The 11,117-nt window shown below is 32.6% G+C and overlaps 1 protein-coding gene across 2 annotated transcripts; it reads left to right on the forward strand.

Annotated features, from left to right (window-relative positions):
• Positions 1–1,703: 1,703 nt before the first annotated feature.
• On the forward strand, positions 1,704–4,729 carry LOC108454550 (histidine biosynthesis bifunctional protein hisIE, chloroplastic). 2 transcript variants are annotated; one of them, XM_017753047.2, is made up of 6 exons: positions 1,704–1,953; positions 2,257–2,470; positions 3,424–3,669; positions 3,753–3,848; positions 3,963–4,111; positions 4,333–4,729. In XM_017753047.2, exons 2-6 carry the CDS (start codon positions 2,303–2,305, stop codon positions 4,538–4,540), a joined length of 867 nt encoding a protein of 288 aa, XP_017608536.1. In that variant the 5' UTR covers positions 1,704–1,953; positions 2,257–2,302; the 3' UTR covers positions 4,541–4,729. The 2 variants fall into 2 exon arrangements, with proteins under 2 accessions (XP_017608536.1, XP_017608538.1); XM_017753049.2 differs by lacking the exons at positions 1,704–1,953; positions 2,257–2,470 and adding an exon at positions 2,712–2,847.
• The last annotated feature ends 6,388 nt before the right edge of the window (positions 4,730–11,117 follow it).

Below are 11,117 nucleotides of genomic sequence, written 5' to 3' on the forward strand. Positions count from 1 at the left end.
TAACTAAGGTTGTCGTCCCTTACATCCTAGATGAACTAGGATTTCGTTTCTAGTTGAAATAAACTTCTATAATTTAACAAGGGTTCTACTTTCTTTTCCTATAAATAGATGGCACTAATAGATCTATTTACACTACTTTAAGATATTGTTACTTTGCCGAAAAATATAGAAAATTTATTCTCAACTATTAAATATATTTTAGCAGAATAACAATTCTGCCAATTTCTATTTTAAGAAGAGAATTTTCGTTTTCACCCAAAAGAAATAAAAACTATTTCTAGTTTTGTGTTTTGATTCAATTTAGTCGAGCCCACACTCGAAGCAATTTGTGGTACGAGAATAGCGGAGAAGATCATTTGGTTGAATGTTGGGATTGACAATGATCCGTTTATTCGAAAATATAGATAAGATTTTGGTTTAAGGTTTATTGCTATAAATATCATAAATTGGGTCGATTTTCAAAATTTTTATTTTCTACTTTGCAAGAAAATCATTTTCAAACTAGGTTTTTTCTAACATGTTGGCCTCGAGTTTTAAAGCAACTCCATACCTATGGCAAGGAGAAAACTCTTTACCATTGGTTAAGGTAGGAGAGACCATTGTCTTTTTCTTGAGTTGGTCTCGAGTTAACTTATGATACTAGTTCAATAAAAAATATTATCAATAATATTATGGCATACCCACGATGGGTGAAAAAAATTATATAATATATTTACTATGAAGTCATATAAAAATGAAATGTTAGTTTAGTTGAAATGGTAAAATTAAGACAAGATATGTTTGGTGTTTTAGGTTCAAATCCCATGTAAGCATGAATTCTTTTTCTATATTTTTATATTAAAAGATAAAAGTATGCTTAAATTAATATTTATTAATTTTTAAAATAATGATCTTTTGGTAATATAATAATTAAATTGGGACCTAATTATGGGTGACATTAATTTAGTCGAAACATTATATAAAGTATATATAAAATATAAATATACAACTCATGGAGATAATAAATTGTACATGTTAAAATAAAATAAATAAAACACATTAAAATTAAGTTTTGATTGATTGATAAACTTAATCTTCCAACCCAATTGATGTGGGTTCAAATCCTACCATATGAATATTTTTACTTTTATAGTTTTTTTTAAAATAAAAAATTTAAAGTATCCTCAAATAATATAAATTATTTTAAAAGTGAGGAGATACTAAAGTAATTTCTCTAATCGAGTTGGTACTCGATTACCCATTACACAAATTCAATTAGGAATTTTATTAATAGTAAGTATAGATAAACAAATTTGGTTAGAGGAAATATTTTAAGTTATTTTTAAAAATTTTACACAATAATTATCATTAGTGTAGTGATAAATAATTTGTTTATGAATTCATTAAATATGGGTTTAATCCTAGACATGAACATGTAACACCAACTCAAACAAGAGTTTTAGTAATAGAAATCATTTGATAATTCAATTTAATGTTAATTAATTAAAATATTTTAAAAAAATTAACATTCTAGTTACTTAAATAAAAATTTTAAGTAATTCAATGACTTAAATGAAAATTTTCGAATAATTTAAAATTTTTTTATAATTTTTAAAGTTTGATTGACCAAAATATAAACTTATTAATAGTTTACAGACCTTATTTACCAAAAGAAAGCCCACGAGGAAAAAAACCCCGAACAGTTTAATGAAACGGTGAGTTTAATACAACAGAAAATATAACCTTAGAGTAATTCCATAACTTTCTTCTTCCTTTCAGCCGCCACAACTGCTTCTTCCTCATCACTCATCAGCAGACTGCTTCTTCTTCTTCATCCGCTCGCCAGCCGCCAGTCATCCGTGTCCATTTTCGGACATCGGTGTCTTGACAGTTCGTATTCCGTACGAAACCAGTACGAGAGGGGAAGATCCGTGTCGGTGCTTCTCCATTGCCTGACATCCTTATACAAGAAAGGTTTTTTATTTGCTAACATTTTACATCCCATTCTTTTCTCTGAAAAAAAATGTGAATTTTGATTCATTCCCATATGACTCGTCCCTTGAAGAAATCTAAACTATAAACTGTGTGGTTCTATATTCAATCTCAACATTAGCTAGGTTTCCCTTCTTGTTGTGGTTCAAACAAGGGAGCAACTATATATGAAAAATCAAGTTTTATCTTTTTAAAGAGGTTCACCATGGATTTCACTAAAATTAATGACATTCTTCTGGTTTTTTTAGTTTGTTAGTAATATTGTTTTACCATTTTTATTTTCAGCTTGACATAACTGCAATTATAGCCGAGATTTACATTTGAAGTCTCAATGGCGATTTCATCTCTCCCTTGTATTCAACCTGTAAGAGTTCCTTTCAAAGCTTGTAGCTTCTTTCCTGCTGGTGTTTGTGGTGGATTCAACAATAAGAAAAGGATAAATGCTGTTGTTTTTTCTTCGTTGAGGAAAATTTCCAACGATATCAAATTTGAATCCAAGGTACTTTTACTATAATGTGCATTTGCTTGATGAAGCAGCCAACTGTTTTTAGTACAATTATCTTCTTGTCTTTTAGTCCATCAAGGCATTGACAGATTAAATAGTTTGCAAGCATGGATTTTATACGGCTTTACCCCTTATCCTTGAAGAAGAAGTTTTAAAACACTATCTAATAAAGCATATCTTTCCCAAATGAAGACATAAGGACAAGCTAGATTGATTAGCTATTAACGAATGGAGATGTCAGATAGAAGAAAAGGATTATTGAACTTCGAATTTGTTTAAGCAGTCTTGCACTAATAACTTACTTTGCCTTAGCTATGAATCCAGGCTTCTTTGCCACAACTCATGTATATTTGATGCCGATATTATTACTGGTAAGTTAGCCCGGCATTTGCAGGCCAAGATAAAATTGTCCTGAAACAGCTAATAATGTTATTAGTATTCCTCGAACCCTATTTTCATCTATGTGTTTTGACTAGTGCCTAAGAATTAACTGGAATATGGGAGGTCCCAATCTTATCCATTATGGTATGAATTGTTACATATCTGGAAAATAAAATATAGGATTAATGGTAACCATCTCTGGAAGGAGTCAAATGTTGCCTGGTACTATGAGTTGAGGTACTAAGCCATTGAGTGCTTGGTGGTGATTGGCAAAACCCCTTTGCTTTCGAACCCCTTGTCCTCTATCTCTATGGTTTTCTGATTTCAGTTCTTTAAAAATCAGATCTCCAATTTGTTTAAATTTTATTAATTGTGGAAATTTGTTTTATTAATAGTGAAAATACAATATGGTAGTTCTTTGCACTATGGAGACGCATGGTTATAGTGAAGTTGTTATTCTTGTATGGTATCTCATTGATTTTGTATATATATTCTCTTAGACTTCTGTATATTTTGAAAATCCGCACATCTATAAGGACCTAAATATCTAAAAGTTTTAATTTTAGGTTGATACATTGTTGGACAGTATCAAATGGGATGACAAAGGTTTAGCAGTGGCTATAGCTCAAAATGTTGACACAGGAGCCATATTAATGCAAGGCTTTGTCAACAGGGATGCACTAGCTACAACTATCACTTCTAGGAAGGCAACGTTCTTCAGTCGATCACGGGCAACATTGTGGACAAAAGGAGAAACTTCCAACAATTTTATCAACATTTATGACATATTTGTTGATTGCGATCGCGATTCTGTTCGTTCTAAATAACTTTCTCATTGACATCTTATTGATTGCTTAATTTATGAAGTTTGACATAACTGAAACTTCTCCTTTAGATAATTTACCTTGGGAAGCCTGATGGCCCTACCTGCCACACAGGGTCAGAGACATGCTATTTCACATCAATAGGTGATTTGTTGAAGGAGCAAGATGTAAGCAGCTCTCATCTTTAACAAAAGTGCTGTCACAATCTTTTAGTTCTACTTCTACACTACCTTATGCGGTATTATTTGCAAGTTCTTATTTAACTTGGTCTGTATTTGTAGGTTGAAAAAACTAACTTGGCATTGACAACTTTATACTCATTAGAGTCTACAATTTCCAAAAGAGAATTAGAGTTAACAGGGAAACATGGAAAGCCCTCGTGGACTAAACGGCTCTTGCTTGATGAAAACTTGTTGTGCTCAAAAATCCGGTAAAGCTATATTACCTTAAGCTACAATAGTAGTATGTGTCACATAAAGAAAAAACAAAGAAAGTAGTGTTAAACCGCTAATGAACATGTCTAGAATTGTGTATATGGTATATGCCCCATGTTTTGAAGTCTTTACTCTTTAGCATGTCTAAGAGTATGTGTATAGTATTTGCATGTTGAATTTTATAAAAACAAATTAAGTGATCAGTTTACTAATGCAGGGAAGAAGCAGATGAATTGTGCCGAACGCTGGAGGAGAAAGAGGACAGTTCATGTACTGCCTCAGAAATGGCAGATGTGATGTACCATGCTATGGTTTTGCTAAGGCTCAAAGATGTAAAGATAGAAAATGTTCTAGAAGTTCTTCGGCGAAGATTCTCTCAATCGGGTATAGAGGAGAAGCAAAGCCGTGCATCAACCGAGAGTTAAATGTAAGCTGTACTTTTACTAAGGTCTAGATTTGCAGCTTTTATCCCATGTTTAGGTTGTTTTCGATAAATTCGAAATAACCTATCTGTGTCATAATTACCAGTTTTTTGCTTTTCTTTTCGAAGCACATGTATTTATATTTTACTTGACCGTTTCTTGTATCACAATAAGATGCATTTTGTTTCTTAATTCCGCCATAGTATTCTGTTTTTACTCTGTTTCTTGGGTGCTTGATGCCGAGGTAATGAGCTGAGTAAGGGTTGGGTCAAGTTCATGTATGGCATGACCACCATTCATATTTGTCCAATCGATTACAATATGAGTACATTTTATCTATATAAATTGTTAATCCAAGTCTGTTCAATCTTTAGACAAAATGAACCTCGCTAAACAAGTTATGTGTGCAATTTAGTTGGAGAGGTTTTTTGTTAGGTCATGTAAGATTTTTATTGGTTAAACTATTAGAAATTCAGGAGTAAATTGGGTCCTCTAATATAAAAATGAGCAACTGAGTCCTTATATAATTCGTTTTGAAGCAAACAAGTAACTTTTGAATAGTTTTAATGTTTTTCTTATCTAAATGCTCGTGGAAAAAATGTAAAATAGACATGTCTAAAAGTAATTGGATGTTCAATAATAATAAATCCATCTTTCTACAGAAAATACAAAAAAGAAAAAAAGAAGTTAAAATGAAAGAAGAAAATAACATTGAAAACCAAAATTGCTGCAATTCAATATAGAAACAAAAATGAAATTGAGAAAATAAATTTTACGTTCTAAATTTTAGAATTCGAAATTGTTGATGCACAAATAATAGAATCCTAATTTGTCAATGGACGGAAAATCACTGATGAGATGAGTTGAAAGGTGTTTTACGGTCGGAAATGGAATACATAATTGGGAATATGAAGAAAAACCCTAATTCATTATGTTCTTAAGCAAATTGAACATGGGTTGCTTCTTGGTAAAGTAACAATCATAAAATCATTATTCAAAGTCAAGTTCAAATATTCTAATATTTGATAGAAGAAATTGATGAATTTTGTTGATACATGGAGGAGGTTGTGGAGGTTTGTGACAGCTCGGAGGGTATAGAGCTATGGGAGGATTGAAGTGATCAAAAATTGAGAGTTGAGAAAGGATTTGAGAGGAGAGTTGAGAGTGCTAGAGAAAAGAGTGTCTCGATCCTTTTTCTAGTCTAGTAAGCCCTTTTAAGGATTTCTTTTATAGTACCCAAGGTCTCACGTATTATTTATATATTGGTTTTAGACTCCCTAGAATTTAACTAACATCAATTTAACTAACCTATTGATGTCTTGTCACCATAAGTATAGGCCATCATGTATGAGGAAAGAACATGTGTGATGTTTGTATGGCAAATATCATGTTTGTGTTAGGTGTGTGGTCCTATTGGTTTGGGCTTGCTAGGTCTTGTGTTCACAAGATCTTAAGCTCGTAGGCATCTTAGCTCGAAAGTAGTGTCCTTAGCCAAAGGTGTTGATTTGCAGAGTCATGGGCTCGCAAGGTCTAGGTATAATAATTACCCCTCCCAAGTTGAAGGGAAGGTTATAAAGTGACATTCCCTGAGATGTTAGGACTTTTGCAACTTGTCAACTAGGGCGATGAGGATTTCTTTGAGTCTAACGAAGTAACTTGTATTGTTGTAAGGTACTTGCTAGCACAAGGTGTATCTTTAGAGAGGAGTGCAGGTATCTAGACTTAGAAAAATTTTGAGGACATTTCAAAAGCTCTAAATTTTGAAAATTTTAAAATAAATATTGATTTGATGAGAATGTGGTTTAAGGTGATATGTGCCCTATAGTTGGCATAGCTAGTGGGAGAAGGGACTATTACTGAGTGGTGGTTATGTGTTACTCTTTTACTGGTTTGAGAGTTGGCTTATTTAGGAGTGTGTTACCATATATTAAGGTATTACAACACAATTTCAAATCTTCTACAGCACGTTTTACTCCTTAACCCTTATAAAAAAAGACTGTTGGAGCTGGATTTCCATATTTCAATAGCTTTATTTGCTTTCATTTATATATTTCTATTTTCCTTGCACTTTTTTCTCGCATTCAATGTTTTGAGTTCTAAATTTATCGAGGGTGAAGAGTTGTTAAGGAAAAGTTTGGATGACGATGTTTACAAATTTTTGGTAAGTTTCACATTTCTTCATCTTTTCTTTTCCTTTATTGTAGTGTGAAGTTTATCAACAACAATGACTAGTAAAGGCAAAAGTACTAGCGGAAAGAGAAGTGCAAGCTTATCAATTATGAATTTTTGAGGTTCTAAGTAGGAAAGATAAAAACATGTTGAGTACCGAGCAAATAGAGTTGGAGAGGTTAATACAATGTTGCAATATACATTTCAATAACTACAAGTTTGAGTTTATTTGTCCTTGAGTTATATGTCATTTGGATACCTACCTTCTAATCCTAATAGGAGTTCAAACATCTTTAAATTGTTTCATGTATTTAAGGCGGGATTTTACTAGCCTCTGCACATTCATTTTTGCAAGGTGCTTCAATCATATCGCATAGCTCTTAAACAACTCATAGGCCTATCTTGGTGGAATTTGATGACTATCTTCATAGATAGTTGTGTTCATAGGAAGCCTTGATTCTTGTCTTCTTTCCAAAACCTTTTCAAACTTACACTTACAGATCAAGGTAAGAATCGAGATATGCAAAAGATGTTGTATTTCATAAAGCGGTAGGGTACAGAAGAACTAGTGATCGAATATCTTAAAAAACCATGTGACCAATATTAGCCTAGACAAGGGGAAGTATGTTTTGATTCGCCATCATTTCACTAAAGAGCTCTATTTTTCTCGTGAGGTGGCAACTTCCTGACAACAATACTTGGAGCTTAGGTCGCCTCTAATTGACGAGTTCGTGACAAGGTAGTTTCGAAATTTGCACTAAGGTGGCCTTTTAGAGGTGGAGAAGATGATTTCCTTAAAGGAGTGTTTTTGTGCATTGCTTGGAAAGAAAAATGCCCAATGGTTATGAAGACGAGGACTTGGAGATGAAGCTTAAGGATGAAGATGTTGGGTTCACGTACAGTAGTATGTGGCCTAATTACCCTAATAAAGATGATACGATAGGAATAATCCTAATGGAAATGGAAATGGAAATGATCCATTTGCAATCCTCTATATGGATTACTTAAAAAATGACAGGAAGAACGAGTTCATGTTTTTGGACTATTTTGAAGCCCAAAAATGAAGATAAATCATTCAGTCATAGTGAACATATTGATTTGTGAAATATTGAACATATTCTCTTTAAATTTTATCAGGGGCAAAATCGTCAAAATTTTATCATGGGTAAAATCGTCAAAGTTTTGTTGAGGTAAAATAGGGATGAGAAATTTGTTTTATATATAAGTATTAAAGTTTATTTTGGGAAATAGAAAAACTAAATTAAGTTGGATCACATTATAGAGTATTGGTAAAAAAGGCCCAGAAAGTACTCGTAATTGGACCCGATGTAAGAGAGGCCCAAAAACCCCTCATGGACATGAAAGGAGGGACAAACCTAGTAGGAATACTAGGGTGTTTCATCCACCCTAGTCCTATTCTAAGTAAGATGTTTTTTTATTTGAAATAAACCACTGCAACTCAACAAGAGTTCTACCTTCTCTTCCTACAAATAGATGGCACCGGTAGAGCTATTAACATAATTTTGAGTGACTGTTATTTTGTTGAAAAATGAGAGAATTTATTCTCAACTATTACATAGATTTTTCCAGAATGACAATTCTACCAATTTCTATTAAAAAGAGAGAATTTTTGTTTTCACCCCAAAAAGAGAGAAAACTTTTTTTTAGTTCTGTGTTTCGATTCAATTGGTTCGAGCCCACGCTCAAAGTAGTTTGTGGTACGAGAATAGCGAAGAAGACCATTTGGTTGAAATTTGAGAACAACGAACGTCCGCTAAGTCAAAAATACATGTATGAATTCAATTAAGGTTTACTGTTATAAATATCACAAATCAAGTCAGATTTCAAATTTTTAATTTTCCGTTGTGCAAGAAAATTATTTTCAAACCAGGATTTTTCCAATATTCCTAAGTAAGGGTAGTTAATAATTCAATCGTGTTAGGATTTTGAATTAGCTAGTAATTAATTAATTGATTGATTTTTGTGTTGTTTAATTGAGAAATATGAATTTCTTTAGTAGTTAGGAAATTAGAATGAGTTTTATTTGAATTTGATTTTGGATTTGGATTTGCACTACTAATTCTTAACTCAATTAGATTAATACTTATTTTTTAATAATTAATTTAGTAACAACATCTACCAGTATTTCATTGTAATTTAAACTATATTACAATTTGACCTGTATACTTGCAGTACACCTCATTTCTTGATATTTAGTTGCATTATTTATCTACCTCGGTGCACTCACATCAAGGAGTAGTCAAGTTGTTGGCATTGTTTTTGGGGATTATAGCAGTGTAAATTTGTTATTAAATTGGTTTTTTTTAGAAAAACAATATTATTTGAAATATAAATGAGTTAATAGTTCTTTAACCACTTTTATTATTTTGTTTATTTGCCTTGTTTAAAATTTAACTCAATTATGTATAACGATGGATATGGGTGGCAAGATGAACAATATGGATACAATAAGAGATCGAGTTGGTCGAAAAAAGCCTTGACGAACCAGTGGAGTTATGATGGAGAATATGGAAGGCACGGGTATTCATACGAACCTTCTTATGATTCATATGGATATACGACTGAGAGAGATAGTTATAATCGAGAATGGTCTGCCAACTATCTGACTTATTATCCACAGTCTCGGTATTACTATCTGGATTAGGGTGAAGATTATAGTGGATATGTGGAGGTCCCATCATTTGATGCTCGTCTTAGTGCTGTGGAGGATAGGTTGTCTTCGTTCAAAGCCATCAAGTCTTCCATGTCCAACCAGCTAGGGCAAGTATTGAAATTCCTCCAAAGCTAATCCGAAGTGCCCAATCCAATGTAATAAGTTGTGCGTGATGCTCCTAACTCTAACAATGAGGGCCACTATAGCATTTTTAATCATATTGAGTTGAACAGGGATGTTCAACAAGAGGTTGGAATTGGAGGTTGTAATGAAGATGTGAGAAAGGAAGGAATTGTCTCCAATCCAATTGATATAGTAGTAGGAGTAGGAGTAGATGTAAAACTAAATGCTGGCAGTGAGCTTAAACAGAAATTAGATGAAAGTGTGGAAAAGTCTACATACTGTCTAGCTATAGTTGGAGAAAAGCCAACCAAAGGAATCAATGAGTTCAATTCATTCTCATTCATTGAGGGAAGCAAAACTCAAACAATCACAGCCTCACACGACATTGAGGTGATGATGCGCAAGGTAATAATATCCTAAAATGAAATATGTGGTTGGCTCGACTTTGATGTTAAATGGATTGTGATGTGGATGTCACGTCAATTGAAAATAAGACATTATTAGTGGATTCGATCGAGGATGTTGGTTTATATTTCTTGACCAAAGAGCAAGTAGAGAATCAAAGTATCAAGAACCAGCTAGACGAATTTCTATAGTGGCAATACGGATCTTTCCAATTTTTAAACTTCTATGATTTTCTTTAATTTTTGTTTTAATTTGCATTTTCAATTTTTCTTGTTTGTTCGTTTGATTTTATAAATTTTAAAATGTTAATTTAATTGTTTTTATTTGTTTTTCATAGTAGGTGTTGATATTGTGGAGTGGAGAAATGAAAGAGTTGAAAATTGTTTTTATTTGTTTTCATAGTAGGTGTTGATATTGCGGCATGGGAACCTTGAAGTCGCAACGTGGAAAATGTAACGCCTAGGGGAGACCAAGTTAGTGAGTGGCATCACAACATGGGAAGTATTGTGGTCGAGACATGGAAGCTTGAAGTCACGACTATGCGACTCGATGTCGTGATGTGCAACACCAAGAAAACCAAGTCAGTAAGTTATGTCACGACGAGGTAAGTCTTGGTGTCACGACAAGATACCTTGAAATCGTGACATCGCTAATAAAGTTGTGACATGCCTGCTTTGGAACTTGGAATTTAAATACGATGTTGTGTTGAGTAAGGCCTTGACATAGTGATGAGGTGATAAATATAAAGCCCTAGATTAAGTCACTATATAACCAACATTTTTATTCAAAATAAGGAGGTAGGTTAGTAGTTAGTCAGTAGATTAATTTTAGGTTAGGTTTTCTCTTAGAAAAATTTCTTATTGTCATTTTGTATTATTTTCTTTTTATTTTTATATTTTGTTTTTTTTTACATTGAATTTTTTGTTCTCAATTAAACTTTGTATTCGGAGACGATTCAAGACTTCACAACCAACTAGATCTTATCAATGAGAAGTTTCTCCACTCAATCTCTTTTACAATTTTGTTTTTTCATTTATTTGATCAAATATTTGTATGCTAATAAGATTGATATTTGGGCTTTGATGAATATTTGTGTATAAATTAATTATTTAATTGATTATTAGTTGAGTATTATTTCCTATTTGATTGAGTTTTTATGTGTTTTTGTCAAATTGCTAGAATACTATAATTGATACCTCTAGTAGAATA

Source organism: Gossypium arboreum, chromosome 9 (genome assembly GCF_025698485.1).
Source record: "Gossypium arboreum isolate Shixiya-1 chromosome 9, ASM2569848v2, whole genome shotgun sequence".
Classification (NCBI taxonomy): domain Eukaryota; kingdom Viridiplantae; phylum Streptophyta; class Magnoliopsida; order Malvales; family Malvaceae; genus Gossypium; species Gossypium arboreum.